The following is a 19,372-nucleotide window of genomic DNA, read 5'->3' as shown; positions in this document are numbered from 1 at the left end:
ATGTGGCAAAGTTCAAACTTGTTATAAATGGGAAATTTTAGCACTGTTCCCAACCCCTTCTGGTCTATTGAACGAAAATGTTTCCAGGGATGGCTTAATAATTATAAGAGCCGAGAACGCTTCTAGGATCGTGTCTTGGCTAAACATATTATTTACCTATATTAAACGGTAGTGGGAGTTCCGCGTTCGTGGCTGAGTGGACTATAGGAAGCCAAAAAAAATTAATTTAAAAAAATATATACATAATTTTACTTTTTAAATTAACTACATAATGATTTTTTTACAATTGAGTTTAATATATCCTTCAATTTTGTTTTAATCTGATAGTATTATCAAATAAAATTAAATATGCAGAAGTTTTTACAATGGAACTAAAATAAATAATAATAAAACTAACTGTAATGGTTATAGTAAATTGACTGCCATTTTCATTACGAGACATCTGCATAAAATTATGCAGCACCAATGATGACATAACAAATATCCCACCTTTTGATAAGGCTGCGGTGTCCGAGTGGTTAAGGAGATGGACTTGAAATCCATTGGGTTCTACCCGCACAGGTTCAAGTCCTGTCCGCAGCGATATGTGGTTTAACAATTTTTTTTAATTTGGTATTGTTTCAATAATAATCATGGAAAAAGATAATCGAATTTTTCTTGTTTTCTACAATATTTTTCGGTCAAGTATTATATAAATTTCTAGTTGTAAATAAGACTAAATTGCATGTAAGCGGACAGATAAGGGTCCACACGGACGGACATGCCTATATTTATATTGGTGCTGGCCAAGGTTGTACAATTCAATGTTATTTGTTATAAGTGTTGTTAAAATATTATGTTTTTTTATTCTTTCTGCATTCAAGAAATTTGTACTTTCAAGTCCATCCAAAAGCAATTTCGTTAAAACATTAAAAAATATATATTTACTATTTAAATTACTTTATTTAGCCGTTTTGCAGCGATCTCACAATATAACAATATAGAGGCATAGAGCATTTTTCTGTGTGTTGATAGAGTACGACATTAAGCTTAGCCTAGGAATTTCCCTTGCGGGCGCTTGAAGATTCTGTCTTGCGAAAGACACACAGATCATAATCATTCCAAGAGGACATTGGTTTTAATTTTCTCGTTAAACTTTAGGTCTTAGCATCTAGGATAAAATCGTAATCGCGTTGATTTTTGAATAAATGTATATCACCGAATTCGTCAGCGACTCTGCAAAAGAGACGCCTACAACTTGGCGCGCTTGGGCACGCCGATGGCCTCCAGGACACCACAGGTCTCCAAGTGATTGAAAAGCGTCTGCAGATACTCATCGCGATGCTTCATGAAGTGGGCAGCATGCTGGGATCGCTCCCAGCGCTTGAAAGTCACCTTAATGTCTGCACGCTCCCAGTTCTCGCGCACCGCCTGGTTGGAGGATGGCGGGCCAATGGGATCGTTGTCGGACACGAAGAACAGCGCTGGGGCCTTGAGCAGTGTGGAGTGGAACATCTGGCTGGATCGCATATAGTGGATGGTGGCCTGGTTGTGGAATGTCTTCATGTGGTACAGCGTATAGTTGCGCAGGGCGCTCTGCATGCGCTCGTTTCTTGGGAAAATCGATTTGGGCACACCCACTGGGATCTCGGTGATGTCGGCGGCGCTGTCCCAAATCTGGCACACAAAACGCTCCAAGATGCTGCCATAGCGATCCATGTCGCGTGACATCTGTAGCATGATCTCGCCCAATTGGTAGGCGCCCACAGAAAAACCATGCATCACGATCGGTTCATACGACTGGTTGTTCTCCAAAAATCGCAGAGTCTCAGCGGCCACCACCTGGTTAGAAAAATAGAGAATTATTAGTGTCTGGTAAATTTAAAAGCGAATTATTACTTTGATTCACTGGTACACTAGACTTTCTGCAGTTTCCAATTTATCAAAATAATATTTATTTTATACCTGAGTTCCCTTGACCGGCCAGAGCAATTGCCAGGGCGTAATGTGGACCACCACCACATCGAATCCCATCTCCGTGTAAATCTGGGCGTACTTCTTCAGATGCTTCTGCTTGGCCATCAGCCAGGCCATCATGAGGACCAGTGGGTTGCCAGTTGGTTTCTTAAAGGCCAGCGTCTTGGGATCCACCTCGATTTGAGTCTTGTTGTTGGTGTACAGAGTCATATTCTTGGTAATATCCTGCGAGGATATATACCGACGATTCTTCGACGGGGCCATGGCGCTCTGAGTAGGAGAGAGATTCACTATTAATCTTAGTTAGGCACACTGATATGACATGATTAGTGAGGTTAGAGGAAATGAAACTTCAACAACAGAACAAATAAATTAAGCGCTTTGTACACATCATAGATTCAACATTACTTAGTATATATGCATACAATTTTAACTATCTCCGCTCAGTAGTCAATAGGCCCTAAAAATAAATTACCAACCGCGTACTATTTCATAAGCTAATCGCACTAGAAACCAACGATTGGATAGGTCCAGTCGCTACCTGAAACCGCGGCCGATTAGATTTGACAGTCTGAGAGGTTAAAATGGTCTGATCGGTTAGAGTCTTACGGTAGATTGATTGCGGCACCAAAATCCGTGCAAATTATGCGGAATATTAGATATAGCTAAGATTTATCCACGGCAACAGCTGCTGACCTTGAAAAAGTCGCTGAACACGTGATAATAAACAGCTGTCCCTGATAAGATTACTCCAGGTGTGCGTTTGGTCTTTTTGTGGGAATCGCTAGTGTTAATGAGTAGGATATTAAATTTCTATGTTCACTTTGCGAACGCCTGAACACAATATCACACGCCTAATTAGAATACAGATCTAGCTGACAAGTGTACTTAATGGTAGTCTGTTGAATAATGTGTACTGCAATCGTTTTATTATACAGTTTCGCTTCCGTCCAATACTTTTTAGAACCGAAATATCAGAAATAGCTTCAAGCACGCGACTAATTACCAGGAAGGCAGAAGACTAAATGAAGGCGGTGCAAAGGTTTTAGGTTCTTTTCCTATATTTTAGAAGGCTAAACCGACTGATAGCATTCTAAGTTCGATGATAGGCCTGCATAATCTAACGATAAGCAGTTGCAATTTAGATTAGAAAAAGAGGAAGATCAAATAATTGAGGCACCGGGTGAATGAGAGAAGCTGGAAAAAAACTTTCACTTTGGCTTGACATTTTGAACTTGAACCGAAAGTTCACGGCCACTCACTCGTTTCGCCCGATGATAGATTTTTAGCAATATAATTGCCAATATGACCAGCAATGTTATCTCAATTAGGAAGTCCATATTGAAGATAAAACTAAGCAGGTGCAACAACTTTGACTAACTGACTGATCCACAATATATAGCATATACCCAGCGATCCACTGAAAAGTGGAACGATCACGGATAGTTGAGCGGAATTGAGTCGAGCTTACATTCCCCATGGAAAATAGTTATTTCAGCTGATGTGTGTGTATATGGAGGAATATGTTTTTTTACTCTTTGCGGCATTGGTTTAAATTACATTGCCGCACTGGAAGCCTCAGTCCCCTTTGAGAAAATGTTGAGTCCCGACTAAGAAATACCATCTAAAAATATACTACACTGTGTTAGAGAGACGCGATGTAAAAAGGTTAAGGGTTTGATCCTATTAAACCAGATAAATAAGACTGGAATTGTCTATAAATAGTTTTTAATTGATAATAACTTATTTATGTACAGATCTAAGACCCAGAATACCCTAACACACAAAAAAGTTTTAGGTATGATAGACTTGCTGCCTAAAAATAAACAGAGAACACAAATGTTTGGCGGCTCGGGCGAAAGCTTGTCATTGGGCGCCATCATGATTTGAATCATTGAAAAAGCTATGCCCACAGCTCAATTGAGCTTGCTCAATGCGAGGGTAGTTCCAAAAATACGCCTAAGGATTACGTTTGGAGCTCAATGAAATTCGATATCGGTAATATGACTTGCTGAAATACATATGTACATTTGCTCAATAATTTTCTGGTTAGTTCAAGCGGCTAATGAGCCTTTACTAATTGCAGGCCATTGGTAAACAACAATTAAAAAAATATTATAAATATATATAAAGTAAGCGGAGCTTATCTGTACAAATTATCATAGAGGAGGATGAGAGGTTGTGGGGGATAGAGAGCCGAAATCATTAACCGGGTGCAAAGTGCGAGGAATACAATTTTTTGAAGCATGCAAATTTTAACAATCACAAAATAAAATATGCACGAAATGAAGAAGCTAAATTATGTAAAAGTTTAAATTAAGATCAACAGAGGTATAAGACAATTTGCTTGAGAACTTAAGTAACGAAAATATGAAATACCCTGACAATTTAATCTTTAATATGAAATCTATTTGATTTGTAGATCGGACTTTAGCTAAAATGCATTTACAACTTGCTAACTTTACTGAGATTTCTTAAGAAACAATTTTTTTTACCCAAGTCTTGATTGAATGACAATAGGAAAATAAGATGGATTATGTGTTTCATGATTTTGTGTTTTTATCTAAGGAAATTATAAGTCATCGTAGTATTTTTAAATACTTGTCGCTTATTTAATTATTGCTCGCGGTTTGTAATAGACATATATAACCATATTTAATCTCAAGTCCATCTCGGACATTCAGTCTTATCTTTTTGATAAGTAGTCACTCCATGAAATAGATTTTTATAAGAAATACTTTAATCGACGAGCGATTTAATTCATGTTGTCCATTTACTACAAGACTTTCAGAACTTATAAATTAAAGTATTTAAACACATGAAACTTGAACACGCTCAGTAAAGACAATGACTTTTATAATAATGCAAATTTAACCTATTATGTGCCAAGGCTCATTCGATCATAATATTTTGATACTTTATTTTCTATATTATCAAATATTAAGTCAAGTCAAATGTTAATAAAGATAATAAAAAGTGTAACAGTAAAACTTTTACAGCCTTGTTCTTTAGTATTTTAAACTCAAGATGAATTGTTTCAATTAAAGTATGCTTATTCCCGCTGTATAAATAATTAAATTAAATATGTTTTTGGAATAATTGAAGTTTGTTGAGGAGTAAGCGATGGGTTATATAAAAAAGAGGGCACTAGGGAGTGACTAATGCACTTAATAAAGATAAGTGTTTCTTTTAAAAAACAAAATATTGTTTTTTAATCGGAAAATAAACATGTTTTGAACTGCACTCAGATTGATCGGTAAGATATTGCCTGAAACCTTCTTCTAAGCCAAAATAATATTTCTAATAATTGGGACCGTTTGGTGGAGAGCAATTGATCTGACAAGGAATGTCTCATAAAGGAAGGGTATTTGATATTTAATAAGAAAAAATTGTGTCTGAATTTGGACCTCTGGTGATCTTAAACTGAACCTGCTCACTGGAAACCCCAAGAGATACATTGTTTTGGGATAATGCTTACATTCGGAACCGGCTGCTGCTGCTGATGGCCTGTCTGCAAGCTCGAAAAGTTCCTGATCAGCGGGGGCTGGATCTGGCGGATTTGGGGGCTCTTCAGCAGTCCCTGGGTTTGGCAGCCCCCGAAAAAGCTGTCCGCGTAGACATTCTCGTACGGCACGGCTGCCCGGCTATTTTGCGCTATTTAATCGCGAGGAATGGAATGTGCAATGCAGAAAGACAATTATAAATAAACGGAAGCGGAATCGGAATCTGGGAGCAATTACCACCAAAGGACAGGCCCACGGCTAGAGTTGCGGCTGTCCGTCCGGCGAAGGGCAGGCTCATCGATTTTCTCGCCGCCGTTGCGTAAAATGCAGTGCGAAAAAAGTGCGCAGCCATTGCGGAAAATTGCACGGGAAATTGCAGAACGGGGAGTACTTTCACAAAAGCGCTTTGGACACAGACTGAAAAATGATTTGCAATGCAATGGTTTTTCTTATTTGCGTACTGCACACACACCCGGCCGCCCTTACACGCATGGGCACTCACACAAACACAGGCCAATGCACACGGATTGAACTTTGTACCCACTGCAGACGAGTCTCAATTTTTATTATTAAATTGATAAATTGAGATTCAGGTTCTAATTTGTCTCCTTTGCCTGTGCGTGTGAGTGCGGCTGTGAGTGTGAGAGTGGATAAGTGCGGGGTGTGACTGTGTGGATGTTGATGACTTTTCAATTGGTAACAAACTAAATCGATCGCCGTAACACTTACGCTAACGTCGTGCTCCCGTGTTTCGATTTGTTTGCTAATAATTTCAATTCCGCCCCCGACTACAAACCGCTTAACAGTGGGGCCACTTGCTTTTAGTGTTTCTACGCCATCAAAAAATAATTCCTGGTTGTGGTATGTTTCGGTATTTATTTAAAACGTTTTAAACTTTTTCTACACGGAAAGAAAATTTGTTGTGGCCTAATGACCAACTTGATAATTCAAGGTCCAGTTTTAAAGAAAAATTCTTTTTTATCCAAATATCCACTGAAGAACCTCAGTTAATAAATTAAAATTTTAAATTATATCATTAGTTAAAACATTAAAAAAAAATGTACAGTTGGATTGTAATCGAAAATTGACAACATAAAAAGTCATGTTAAATAAATTACATGTAGCAGTGAACATTTTTTCTGGGGCTCGTCTTTGTCAATGATTTTGTGGTTTTAAAATCTAATAATAACGGTACTTTTCGGTCTCTGAATTTGATTTATTGTTTAGGACCGGATAAAATGTCAAAGCAAACTAATAAAATTATTTGATTGCATTTAAAATGTAAGAATAATATTTATATGGCTGAAGTGATATCTGTGTTAGGACTTATTTTACCACAGGCAAATGGCAGTTTACATGAGCATGTCGCCACAGATTTTTGGTTATTTTAGATATCATAGAAAGGTCTTGTAATAAGATAAAATTTGAACTTTCCAGTGCACATTTTTTTTAATTGCAGTATTTTCTAAAGCAAATGTACCAAACAGTATATTTTGGGTAACCCCCTGCGGTCATACTGATTCTTAGAGCAGGGCAGGAAAAGGTAAACACCGACAAATGGAGCACGCGGTGGCTGTTTCTGGGGAGGATTTATCGCCCGAGGAAATTAAATGCAGTCCGCCACTCAAACCGTCGGCAAATACAGCCATAAAGTGCCTGAAATGCGACAAGGTGTACATATTTCCCGCCGACAAAGATGACTGTCTGGCACACTTATATCTGGAGCACCGCCTGGTCATAGCCGATGTGGAGGATATTGCGCTTTTAGAGGACTATCTGCAGTACTGGGGGAAGGAGTTTCAGGGTATGGATGACCAATTCTTAAGAGTAACCTTTTAATTGTATAACCTTAACCATAGAACACGAATTTGAACAATATTGCACTACTATGTTTTTGGATCAACTTCCCGATGGAAAATACGCCAAGAATGAGAAATACTACCTTCTATGTGATATTCTACCACAAGACTACGAGCTGCGACAAAGATTAAAGGAGAAGCGCCTGAGTGAAGCCCTCAAGCGACATCAGTTCGAACTCACAGACAGAAATTTTTCCAAGGAGTGCCTCTTCTGCAGGACCATAATCAATGGACTGAGAGCAGACTACCTGGACCATCTTTTCGACAAGCACTTCCTGCTGGTGGGCAAGCCCGAGAAGCTGGTGTACGTGGACGAGCTGCTGGATCACCTAGAGGAGAACCTTAACCGCTTGGTGTGCCTCTACTGCGAAAAGATTTTCAGGGATCGGCCCACGCTCAAAGAGCACATGCGAAAGAAGGGACACAAGCGGATCAACCCCAATAGAAAGGAGTACGACAAGTACTTCCTCATAAACTATAATCGTAGACCAGCGGCTCCAACGCCCCGAAAACAGCAGCACCAAAAGCGAAGACAGGAAACTGCATCCGTGTCCACATTAGCTGATCCGGAAACCGGCAGCGTGGACTTTGACAAGCACTTTGCCCGTCCGGATTCGGAGGACGAACACGATTCGGACTGGTCGGATTGGGCGGCCGATGGTGAACCGAGTGCTATCAAGTGCCTCTTTTGCTGTCATCTCGGAGACAATTTTGCCGGCCTCAAGGATCACATGCACGATGCCCACCGTTTGGATTTTGACAAGGCCACCAGCTCCTTGAACTTCTACCAACGGGTAAAGGTTGTCAACTATCTCCGCCGGCAGATGTGCATGCTGCGCTGCGTGACCTGCGACCTCCAGTTCGACGAGCAGGAGTTGCTGGTGGAGCACATGGCTCAGGAGTCTCATTGTGGTGTCGGAAGCAAAGTGAACTGGGACAAACCGGAGTTCTTCTTTCCGTACATGGAGAACGATGGACTGCTTTGCGTGCTGGACGATTCCGCTGGTGATGATCCTGAAGCCGAAGTGGTGCGCATCATCTCCGAGGATAGTCTGGCGCAGATCAACAAGGATGCCGAGCGATTGTCTCTAGAGAATTTTAAGCTGTAAAGTGTTAAATCGATTTAGTTTAAGGGAAACTGAGTAAATAGTTATAAAACTTAGAGCGGCATTTATTTATTTACACGTAACAGTTATGAGACCTTTTTAAAACTCGTTGGATTGAAGATGACTCTAAGAATTTGAAAGATTTCTGAATGATTTGAACCATTTATTGAAATAGTTATTGAAAATCAATAGTTATTGAAAATCAATAACTATTTCAATAAATGGTTCAAATCATTCAGAAATCTTTCAAATTCGTAGAGTCATCTTCAATCCAAGGAGTTTTAATTACTATTAAGAGTTTAGTTTGACACAAATTATTTTGAATAAGTGAAAGTACATAAATACCACCATTTATTATACCCTTGCAGAGGGTATTATAATTTTGGTCAAAAGTGTGCAACGCAGTGAAGGAGACATCTCCGACCCTATAAAGTATATATATTCTTGATCAGGATCACCTCCTGAGTTGATATAGCCATGTCCGTCTGTCCGTCTGTCTGTTTCTACGCAAACTAGTCTCTCAGTTTTAAAGCTATCCAGTTGAAACTTTGCACACACCCTTCTTTCCTTTGCACGCAGTATATATGTCGGAACGGCCGGGATCGGCCGACTATATCCTATAGCTGCCATATAACTGAATGATCGGAAATGCCATAACTTTGGTGTTTGTAAAGTTAGGAAGTTGGAATTTTCTATGGGTTTTATATTTGACCAATCAATTCGACCTACCAAATTTCAAAGGGATCGGCCGACTATATCCTATAGCTGCCATATAACTGATTTATCGGAAATGCCATAACTTTGGTGTTTGTGAAGTTAGGAAGTTGGGATTTTCTATGGGTTTTATATTTGACCAATCAATTCGACCTACCAAATTTCATAAGGATCGGCCGACTATATCTTATAGCCGCCATATAACTGATTGATCGGAAATGCCATAACTTTGGTTTTTGTTAAGTTAGGAAGTTGGGATTTTCTATAGGTTTTATTTTTAGCCAATCAATCCGACCTTTCAAATTTCATAAGGATCGGCCGACTATATCCCATAGCTGCCATATAACTGAACGATTGGAAATGCCATAACTTTGGTGTTTTTAAAGTTAGGAAGTTGGGATTTTTTATGAGTGTTAAGAATGCATCTTATGAATAATTTTGGAGAATATAATTTACAGAGTATTCTGCAAGGGTATATCAACTTCGGCTCCGCCCGAAGTTAGCTTTCCTTTCTTGTTTTTTGTTATATTAGTGTACATTTCTGCAACTACCTAATTTTTGTGTAGAACACTTATTTTTCTACAATTTAAAAATTTGTATTTTGAGAAACATTTTTACAATTTAATTTGTGATATTTTAAAGAAACAAAAGCTGTCCCTAATCTTGACTTAAATATATTTTTAATTGTTTTCATTAAAACCTAAGACATGATTTTACTGGTCTTCTTGAGTAATTATGTATAATTTTATTTAATGTTTGTTGAAGTTTTGACAACAAATGTTTTATATGGTTGTTTCTCCATTTTTTTTCATTTTCAATTTAATTAATAATACATTTTTAGTTTGCAATAATTCATTAAAATATATAATAATATAAACGGTTTTATATTTATTGCACTATTTAAGGGTTAATAGCCAGTGAGTACACACCAAATGGCAGAATATGGCAACAAGCGATGGTATCGAATAAACATCGATATTTTTGCTTCAGATCTATAGACTGACATCATTCCCGCACACAAAACACCAAAATAAAGAGAAATCGTGCGAAAATGGAGGCCCTGGACATTCTGGAGAAGCGCATCGACGCCCTGACGCGAGTCCTGGGCCCCGTGCAGGACTCGGAGGCGGGGGAGGGCGTGGTGGACGCCCTATGCTCGGCACACGCCCTTTTGGGCGAAGCCACAACGGGAAGTGTTCCACTGCAGCAGTGTGTGAAGAGATCCGGCGAACTGGAGAAGTACCTGGACCCTAACTTCCTCGAGGAGCAGCAACAGGTGCGCTCCAAGGAGGTATACCTGCACGCCGTGGCCCCCGAGCTGCACACCCAGGCCGAGCAGCTGGACAGGATCAGGCAGTTGGAACCCGCTCTGGGTGCGGAGTACTTCCGCAGCATTCCCGCCGAGTGCCTGGATCAGCTCAAGGGCATCACCCAGAACAATGGGGAGTACGCCCAGCAGAGCGAACTCATCGAGGAAAGCCTGGTTCTGGCCATGAAGCGGTACGGTGAGATCCAGGCTGGATTACTCAGCTCCCTGGATGCTATGAGCGAACGGTTGGACCAGGTGGAGGAGCGCATGGAGCAGAGAAAGCGGGCGGAGCTTAGCAAGGATGTTCCGCCTAAGGATTGAGTGCCTATAGCTCCAAAGACTGCTGAAAGTATTTTATACGACCCTGTTTCCAAATCCTTTTCTAGTCAATTTTGCTTATGGATTCAGTTCTCCAAAAAAGACTCGGATCTTTTTCCAGTAAACTTGATTTTACTCAGCAAACTGTTTTATTCAAAACTGAACTTGCAGAGATTTATAAGCAAATTGATTGGAATTGTAAATGGAATCCGGGATTTTAGATTTCCTAACCACTCTTTAGCGAAAAGTGGCTAATGATGCTCTTTCAATTGTAAGTCCCCCTTTTAAGAAATATTTAATAGCACAATAAACAAAATAATAAAATAAAACTGGCATCTAATACAAATGCTTCTATTTAAAGAAGAATGGCGACTGCTGAAATTATTTGACATATGTGATCTTACATTTCGTAGAAGCTATTCACATTTCTTAATTTAATTCCTTTTATTATTGGTACGCAATGTAAATAAATTTAAAAAGTTTATTCCTTAGAATTTCCCAAGAATATTCAATTTTTTATTTTATACGTAATGTTTTAAAATTCAAGCTTTGAAACAATCTGAAATTGTATAGATCGTGTCAGAATCTCTCCCAATTGGAAAATTTGAAAGTATATTAGAACGTCTTTAAAAACAATTTAAAATAATTGATAAAATGTATCTGTTTTTTTTGTCCAAATTGTAAATATTAAAACCACATACGTTTATTGGCAAAATGTTTATCACCTAACAATGTATGTAATAACAAGAAAGGAAAGCTAACTTCGGGCGGAGCCGAAGTTGATATACCCTTGCAGAATACTCTGTAAATTATATTCTCCAAAATTATTCATATGATGCATTCTTAATACTCATAAAAAATCCCAACTTCCTAACTTTAAAAACACCAAAGTTATGGCATTTCCAATCGTTCAGTTATATGGCAGCTATAGGATATAGTCGGCCGATCCATATGGAATTTGGTAGGTCGGATTAATTGGCCAAAAATAAAAACCATAGGAAATCCCAACTTTCTAACTTTACAAACACCAAAGTTATGGCATTTCCGATCAATCAGTTATATGGCAGCTTTAGAATATAGTCGGCCGATCCTTATAAAATTTGGTAGGTCGGATTGATTGGCCAAATATAAAACCCATAGGAAATCCCAGCTTCCTAACTTTACAAACACCAAAGTTATGGCATTTTCGATCAATCAGTTATATGGCAGCTATAGGATATAGTCGGCCGATCCTTATGAAATTTGGTAGGTCGGATTGATTGGCCAAATATAAAACCCATAGTAAGTCACAGCTTCCTAACTTTAAAAACACCAAAGTTATGGCATTTCCGATCAATCAGTTATATGGCAGCTATAGGATATAGTCGGCCGATCCCGGCCGTTCCGACATATATACTGCGTGCAAAGGAAAGAAGGGTGTGTGCAAAGTTTGAATTCGATATCTTTAAAACTGAGAGACTAGTTTGCGTAGAAACAGACAGACGGACAGACAGACGGACAGACGGACAGACGGACATGGCTATATCGACTCAGGAGGTGATCCTGATCAAGAATATATATACTTTATAGGGTCGGAGATGTCTCCTTCACTGCGTTGCACACTTTTGACCAAAATTATAATACCCTCTGCAAGGGTATAAAAATGACAATTATCTAAAAATTCCACGAAAACAATGCTCTTTCAATAGTCAATTTCTTTTAAAAACGTTATTTATTGGTAGCACAAAAAATAACATTACCAAAATTAAAAATAGTTTAAGCACGTTTGAATTCAACCAGTAATCCTTTCTACTAAAATAAGAGGCACAGTCTTGACTTCTTCTCTTCCCAAGAGAGAAGTCCGTCGTTCCTAGAAGCGGAGCTCGTTCCTTAGTATCCGCTCATAAACGGATAAGGTGAGCGGAGCATATACACCATCCGACTGGACGTAGTATAGTTCATCCTCTATAAGTTCCGGATTGAAGCCCTGCTGTTGGAGCTCCACTTTGCGGAGCTTGAAGGTGCCCGTTAGGTCTATTCTTCGCAGGAATCTCAGGAACTGGGGTCTCGCATAGTTGGGCAGGGCATTGGCCAGTTCCTCACCCAACTGGGTGACCTTTACCTCGCGAGCGGGATCGTAAATGGCTGCCATTCCGGCTCTTCCCTCGGTGTGGGGCACGCTTACTCCGTACACAATCACATCCTTGTAGCCAGCTAGATTGCTTAGCTGCGCCTCCACCTCGCTGGTGGACACATTCTCACCCTTCCAGCGGAAGGTGTCGCCGGTGCGATCCTTGAAATATAGATAGCCCCGTTCGTCGGCCACCAGCAGATCGCCCGAAATGAAGGCCATGTCGCCCTTGGAGAAGACGTCGTGCACCACCTTCTTGGAGGAGGCCTTCTGATCAACATAGCCCAGGAACTCCCGACACGGATTTCCCCTCACAATCTTTCCTATGAAGACGCCTGGCTCGTCGGCCTCACATCTTTCGCATAGTCCCTTGCTGTTCCTCAAAGGCTCTCCCGTATGGGGATCTGCTTTAATGATCGATATCGGATAGATCTGCGGCAGTATCCGGGAAACAAAGCCAATGGCTCCCACGGTGCTGTCATTATTCATTATGTTGGCATTGCCCTCGGTGGCTCCGTAGAACTCGCCCACTTTTTTGATCCCGTATCGCTCCACAAACTGTGGCCAAATCTGTGGACGCAGCCCGTTGCCAAACACCATGCGCACTTGGTGCTGCCGATCGTGAGGAGCCGATGGCGTGGCCAGGATATAGCGAGCCATCTCGCCAATGTACTGGCCAACCTGGAGAATATATCATTAAAAGTTATTACAAATTATAGATTAATAAAAGTTTTTGTAGTTGTTACCGTGCACTGGAATCGTGAGCAGTCCGAAAAATATCCGGAGGCGCTGAACTTCTTTCTTACGACTACCGTTGAGCCAAAGAGCAAGGCCTGACCAATGCTCATCACTCCGCCAGCGGTGTGATATAAGGGTAATGGGGTATAGAACACATCCTGATCCTTAAAACCAAGCGTGTAGTGGATGCCGGCAGCTATGAAGAAGTATCTAAAAGGGAAGAAGTCGTTTCAAGGGACATTAAAGGATACTAAATCGAAGATCTCACCGAGAATGGGTGATGACGGCTGCCTTGGGCAATCCCGTGGTTCCCGAGGTGTAGATGTACACCAGCTTGTCATGATGATCCGCTCGAGAAGCGCCAGCGGCCACTTTATCCTTGGCAGCCGTCTCCAGAAGACCATTCAACTGCTGGGCCAATCCCTGGCTTAGACCCTCTGAAGCCACAATTTCCTGGGTGGCCTCATCGTTGAACTGATAGAGTCCCACATGGGCGGGCAGATCCTTGGCTATATCCATTACGGCGGATCGAAAATTAGCGCCGTAAATGAGAGCCGTGCACTGGCCCACCGTAATACTGTGTTGCAGGGAGGCTCCTCTGAGATTCGTGTTTATCAGGGGCGTGATCACCCCGATCTTGGATAGACCCAGCCAGGTGGCCACGAACTCCGCTCGATTTTCCAGCAGCAGGCCCACCACATCGCCCTTTTTGTAGCCATGGCTGTGGAATACGTTGGCCACTCGGTTGGAGTGCTCATTCACCTGCCGGAAAGTCCATTGCTGGGACTCACTGACTATGGCCAACTTGTCCGGCTGCCGGGCCACATTCGCCTCGAAGATGTCTCCTATGTTCAAATTCTTCCGCTCCTGCCGTTTTATGAACATTAACACACGAATGTAGGCGAAGAGGGCTCTGTAAATATATAAATATAATATAATTTTATTAAACATCTATTAATTTCCATAGTTCAATAATTTAAATTGGGGTTATATATGGTATTTAAAAATGTATATTAATAGAGAAGAATTCAATAATAAAGAAAACGTTTACATTATGTCTTAAAAACAATTTAACATTTTAGGAATATATTATTTTGTACCTTCTTCAATAGAATGTATTAATTAACTTACACAGTATCGCGAGGAGTGGTGACCGCTGCTATATAGAACCATCGCCATCCTGGACGCACCAGCAATGTGGCTATTAAGCTGGCATACAGGGTGGCCACTCCATACCAAGGTCCTTGGTAATATAGGATCAGCCCAGTTACTGCGCTCAATGCGGGAGTTAAGATCCATTGAAGATAACGCCGCCAATCAACCTCCTTCGGTTGTTTTATAATTTCCGGTGAATTTATGCTAATTGCAACCTAAAAAATACAAAAAATAAATAATAATTCAGAAAGTTTTAGATTATATTAAACAAGTGAAATTGTAACATATTACGCAGGGAGTCCGTTTATGGTATGTTTTAGGATTATTAAATTATGTAGTGCAGAAATAAGCCCAAAAAATATGAACAAATTATCATCGGTATACCGCGAATTTTTAAGAATTTATAGAGACTCGTTTTTTAGCAGTAAGCCATGATTCTCTTTTAATTGAAATAACAAAAAGTTAAAAATATATAGTACACGGTCACCCCTATAATACGTGGACTTCCACTGCATCACTCATACGCCGCGTAAGCCCTCTTGAACGGTGGTTAGATAATAAATAGAATAACCCCTCAGCCTGACCCATCCTAATGAAGTTTATTCAAAGCTTTTCCTGATATTCAGCTAATAGCTTGTTGTTTAATTTGCACTCTAGCGACAGCTGCCCCATAACTTATTCCGCATCAATCATTTAGCACTTTATTTAAGCAATTTGCAAACAAACAAACCAAAACAGAGAAAAGCAAACACACAAAATATAAAGTGTTATGTGGGGATAAACAAGAGCTAGTGGCCAAATCGGTGGTCATTACGGCCCGAGGAGAACTCGCGGAAGTGCATCAAAGCCTTCTTCTCGGCATCGGATGCCAATTGGTTGGACAATCGGATCAGAACACATATGGTCAGCGCCGAGATCAGTCCCAGCATAAAGAAGACGATCTAATGTACGGGGGATATAATGCACAGCATGTGTGGGGGACTCCCGATTACCTTGTGCCAAATGGTCAGTCGATGCTGGGTGGTGGTCAGTCCCCCGTCTTCCACCAATGGATCGTTGTCGGTGCCCATCATCATATTAGGCAAATCTTTGCTCAGCTTTTTTGACCATTAGCGCTTGAATGGCACAGACGTCTGTTTTTTCGGGGATTTTTCTTATTTAACTGACAGTTGGTTCGGAGAAATATTGTAACATTGAATTTTTAAAAGGTGTGATAAGTTCATGTGAAAAGGAAATGTTCCGATTTAAAAGGGATTTCCCAATAATAATTTGTTCAATTATTTCAGATTTGTTTCCGAGGAGTATGAAAATATTTGTATCTCATTAAATATTATTGCCATAAATATTGGTCTTCAAAAAATACCTAGTATCGAACAAAAACAAAACAACCTTAGTTAAACACAACTTAATGAAATCCCTTTTATTAATCCATTTTAGAACCTTCTTAGCTTAATTAACAACACCTTTAGTTACTGCGTTTTTGTCATTTAGGTATTCTTAAGGTAAATTGGAGCTTTAAAGTGTTTTTGTGTTTCTTACTTTAGACATACCACTTATTTGTATCTTGTAGTGCATTAAAACTAGTTCTTTTAATTCAGTTTCCTTTTTTAAAAGCAGTTCATTTTAATAACCCCCATTAACTTCCATTTGAAGTTACCCTGATCTTGACTTTCAAATATTTTCGGACCAAGTGAATACAAAGATACCATTTAAGTTGCAATAATCTTTTATATAAACCAGATTATGAGCTTTAACCGAACAGATGACCGATCGCATAATACTCGAGACCCAGACCTAGTCCCGGTTAAAATAAACAGGCCAAAAGTAAACTGGTTTCGGTTTTTTCTGCGGTTTTCGTAGATGTTTGTTTCTGATGGCAACGTGAGTATTATTTTGTTGTCAGATAAGGTTTGGCCCGATGACAAGGGGGAGGTGGAGGGGCTGCGACCCACCAAGTGAAAACAACAAAGCGAATCAAGCGCGAAACGAACCGAAAATATGTATGTTGACCACATTCGTGCGAGTAGATGGGTATATGTTATTTACCTGTGGGGGGTTCAAGGCCGTCGAACTTGGGGCGGCGGCAGCACCACTGTCCGCAGTATCAGCACCACCTGTAGCAGCACCACCATCAACCGCAACGCCAGCGGTGCACATTTTTTTATTTCGAATTTAACAGCACATCTGCAGAGGCTGCGAACTGATGTTGATTAACAGCTCGGCTTGGTTTGGTCTTCAATTAACTCCGCCGCTATTGGTGGTTTTTATTGTGGTTTCTTGATGGTTACACAAGGAAAAAATAGTACAAATTGTAGTTAATGTCTTTTCAATAACGAAAAAATCTGTGCAATATCAGCTAATTATCTTAGAATATAAACCTTAAATTACTTTTTTTTCCCACATTAGAGACCATCATCTTCACAACATGATATTAAGAAATGTATATAAAAATCATCCATATTCACAAAGTTTTTAAAAAATATGTTGTAGTTAATCCTTAAATCTATCAACAATTGCTGCACTGATACAATGTGTTAAGCTGAGAACTTTTTATAAGTCATAATTAAAATTTAAAAAATTTGTATATTTTTAAATTTAAAGCTTATTTCTCTCAAAGACTTATTTATTTTTTATTCACCGGAAATTTTTTCCAGGTACCCCGATTATAAGATTTAAATATTGTATTAAATGGAGAAACAAATTGCTATATTTTTACAGTGCACTTTTGAAGCGAAATTATGGGTAATTAGGCGACGTGCAGCAGTCGGAAGGGGCAAACAAAACGCAAAAAGAGAAAAGGCGAAATGTTGAAGAAAAAACCAGAGATAACGATGTGGGGAATTTGCAATTGTAGTGCACAAGTGACACCAGCAGAAAAGATGGAGAAAAATTGCCTTTTTTGACACGGCTTGAATGATGCTGCGACGATTTTCAGTTCAGGTATGCGACAGTGTGTTTGTAAGCTCAAGGTGAGATTTGGGGTCTGCTGCGGTTGTTTATGCGCGTCGAATGGCAAAAGCTAAGTTAAGTGTACCTCCAGGTGGGCCATAAAACTCATTTAATGAAAAAGACAATTAAAGTATGTTTAGTGTGTAGGAAGTTGGATTAGGATGATGGATCTTGCATTTAAATAGGAAATGGTTATCAGTAAAGATAAAATCTGAATAAGGCTTAAAAAGTTAAGAATAAAGCTAATTTAACACATTTATTTTAAAACAACTTTATATATAGTTTCATTTTAACGAATGTTAATAATGATATTTGTCCAATTTATTCAATATTTTATTCTTTTTTTAAAAATATTTTGAATATAATTTTGGAAAAACTCAAAATGATTTTCTTAATAAAAATCTAAAATTTTTTTTAATTTCTACTATAAAATAAAAACAAACTATAAATGATAATTAGTTTGTAAGATGTGATACATGCAATATTATATACATATAAATATTATCAATAAATTAGCAATAGGAAAAGTGACTATAAATTTAAATAGCTATAATAAGTAGTGGCCATTTAAAATTGTATTTGTCATGTTAGGCTAATGGTTTCTATGCCAAAAAATAATTTATTAAAATATGTTTAACCATTTCTCTTTTGTCTAGTTCACTAATTTGCCAATGCATGAACATGGCTTTTTCTTGGCCTGCGGCTGGTGCAAAACTTAAATTTCAGTCCTCGTGTTGCAAATTATTTTTTTTACAACATTTTACTCATGCAAACATTTAACTTTTGTTTTTTTCTGGCACACATATAGATAAACACATAAGATCGGCAGAGATCATTAAGAGATGCGGATGTTGGTGACGCTTCATCACTTTCACTGAAATCTTCTTCTCCTTTTCTTTTGTTAAATTTCTTTGCCTTTTGTGGGTCCCCACACATGAAGCTTGGAATTTTCAGGGGATTAAGAGATAGGAGATGAGATGTGCGATGCAATCAAATTGCGGTTGAAATTGTTGTTCACTCTATTAACTTGATGGATTTATTGCACGCACAAACGGAAACGAAATAATCATTCAGCTTTAGCTGGTTTTAAAAGTTTTGCATTTAAGGTATACTTTGTCAAATGTTCTTGATTATTTGTATTTTTTTAAAGCAATAATTACAAATTACTTTTAAGATGTATATCACTTTCTAGATAATTATTAACTGGCCTATAAAGGTAGTTAAAATTTTGTGAAAGATTTGAACTTTTTTATTTTTACTGAGGCTTCTTCATTAAAGTCAAACCACTCAAAAATATATGGAAGCCTTGAGTTATTTTTATGTTTTTGAACTCCTGTCCTTTAAAAATATTTTTTTTTTCATTTAAAGCGAACTACAGTCGACTTTCCATAGCTTGAACGACTCATTATATGGCACCAAATAAATTCAGGTTATGGAGACTTTAAGTTGAACATTATTTTGCATTCCAGACAAAATAAGTTTGACTTTTTGAATTTTCCAACTTTAATTCATAAAAAAATTAATATTAATCGTCCTTTCTAGACCGTTTTAAATTTTTTTCTTTGGTAATTTACTTGTTTAGATTTTTTTTATATCAGGTGGGTGATTAAGTCGGAGTTTAAGCCGGTCGCGTCTTTCGGCCAACAGCTTCGTTC

At 38.9% G+C, this 19,372-nt stretch overlaps 4 protein-coding genes and 1 non-coding gene across 9 annotated transcripts; 3 read left to right on the top strand and 2 right to left on the bottom strand.

Moving 5' to 3' along the window:
• Positions 1-500: 500 nt before the first annotated feature.
• On the top strand, positions 501-582 carry Trnas-uga. Its single transcript has one exon. It is a non-coding gene; the product is annotated as a tRNA-Ser (tRNA).
• Positions 583-922: 340 nt separating this feature from the next.
• On the bottom strand, positions 923-6,298 carry LOC108040088 (transmembrane protein 53). Of its 3 annotated transcripts, XM_017117329.2 has the most exons (5): positions 6,189-6,298; positions 5,697-5,876; positions 5,435-5,610; positions 1,945-2,226; positions 923-1,821 (listed from the first exon to the last, which is right to left on the bottom strand). In XM_017117329.2, the coding sequence occupies exons 2-5, from the start codon at positions 5,809-5,811 to the stop codon at positions 1,231-1,233; spliced, it is 1,164 nt and encodes a 387-aa protein (XP_016972818.1). In that variant the 5' UTR covers positions 5,812-5,876; positions 6,189-6,298; the 3' UTR covers positions 923-1,230. The 3 variants fall into 3 exon arrangements, with proteins under 3 accessions (XP_016972818.1, XP_016972820.1, XP_016972819.1); XM_017117331.2 differs by lacking the exons at positions 5,435-5,610; positions 5,697-5,876 and having other exon boundaries at positions 6,189-6,277; XM_017117330.2 differs by lacking the exons at positions 5,435-5,610; positions 5,697-5,876; positions 6,189-6,298 and adding an exon at positions 3,219-3,311.
• Positions 6,299-6,981: 683 nt separating this feature from the next.
• LOC108040080 (zinc finger protein 277) lies at positions 6,982-8,480 on the top strand. Its single transcript, XM_017117321.2, has 2 exons — positions 6,982-7,263; positions 7,319-8,480. Exons 1-2 carry the CDS (start codon positions 7,017-7,019, stop codon positions 8,425-8,427), a joined length of 1,356 nt encoding a protein of 451 aa, XP_016972810.1. The 5' UTR covers positions 6,982-7,016; the 3' UTR covers positions 8,428-8,480.
• Positions 8,481-10,111: 1,631 nt separating this feature from the next.
• Positions 10,112-11,131, top strand: LOC108040076. Its single transcript, XM_017117317.2, has one exon. It carries the CDS (start codon positions 10,190-10,192, stop codon positions 10,766-10,768), a length of 579 nt encoding a protein of 192 aa, XP_016972806.2. The 5' UTR covers positions 10,112-10,189; the 3' UTR covers positions 10,769-11,131.
• Positions 11,132-12,453: 1,322 nt separating this feature from the next.
• LOC108038563 (long-chain fatty acid transport protein 1-like) lies at positions 12,454-19,372 on the bottom strand. Of its 3 annotated transcripts, XM_017115388.2 has the most exons (6): positions 19,292-19,372; positions 16,815-17,044; positions 14,745-14,983; positions 13,882-14,526; positions 13,622-13,823; positions 12,454-13,556 (listed from the first exon to the last, which is right to left on the bottom strand). In XM_017115388.2, the coding sequence occupies exons 2-6, from the start codon at positions 16,923-16,925 to the stop codon at positions 12,615-12,617; spliced, it is 2,139 nt and encodes a 712-aa protein (XP_016970877.1). In that variant the 5' UTR covers positions 16,926-17,044; positions 19,292-19,372; the 3' UTR covers positions 12,454-12,614. The 3 variants fall into 3 exon arrangements, with proteins under 3 accessions (XP_016970877.1, XP_016970878.1, XP_016970879.1); XM_017115389.2 differs by lacking the exons at positions 16,815-17,044; positions 19,292-19,372 and adding an exon at positions 15,761-15,898; XM_017115390.1 differs by lacking the exons at positions 12,454-13,556; positions 13,622-13,823; positions 13,882-14,526; ... (1 more) ...; positions 16,815-17,044; positions 19,292-19,372 and adding exons at positions 15,454-15,709; positions 15,761-15,898.

This window comes from Drosophila rhopaloa, unplaced genomic scaffold, assembly GCF_018152115.1.
Source record: "Drosophila rhopaloa isolate 14029-0021.01 unplaced genomic scaffold, ASM1815211v1 contig_115, whole genome shotgun sequence".
Lineage (NCBI taxonomy): Eukaryota > Metazoa > Arthropoda > Insecta > Diptera > Drosophilidae > Drosophila > Drosophila rhopaloa.
Note: the sequence above shows the minus strand (reverse complement) of the source record. Positions and strands in the feature narration are given on the sequence as shown.

Coding starts and splice junctions, on each gene's coding strand:
- LOC108040088 (XM_017117329.2), bottom strand. CDS start 5,811: ATGGCTGCGCACTTTTTTCGCACTGCATTTTACGCAACGGCGGCGAGA. Junction 5,611..5,696: donor CGTGGGCCTGTCCTTTGGTG/GTAATTGCTCCC, acceptor GCGATTAAATAG/CGCAAAATAGCCGGGCAGCC. Junction 1,822..1,944: donor GGCCGGTCAAGGGAACTCAG/GTATAAAATAAA, acceptor TTTTCTAACCAG/GTGGTGGCCGCTGAGACTCT.
- LOC108040080 (XM_017117321.2), top strand. CDS start 7,017: ATGGAGCACGCGGTGGCTGTTTCTGGGGAGGATTTATCGCCCGAGGAA. Junction 7,264..7,318: donor CTGGGGGAAGGAGTTTCAGG/GTATGGATGACC, acceptor CCTTAACCATAG/AACACGAATTTGAACAATAT.
- LOC108040076 (XM_017117317.2), top strand. CDS start 10,190: ATGGAGGCCCTGGACATTCTGGAGAAGCGCATCGACGCCCTGACGCGA.
- LOC108038563 (XM_017115388.2), bottom strand. CDS start 16,925: ATGTGCACCGCTGGCGTTGCGGTTGATGGTGGTGCTGCTACAGGTGGT. Junction 13,824..13,881: donor GCCGTCATCACCCATTCTCG/GTGAGATCTTCG, acceptor CTTCCCTTTTAG/ATACTTCTTCATAGCTGCCG. Junction 13,557..13,621: donor GCTCACGATTCCAGTGCACG/GTAACAACTACA, acceptor TATATTCTCCAG/GTTGGCCAGTACATTGGCGA.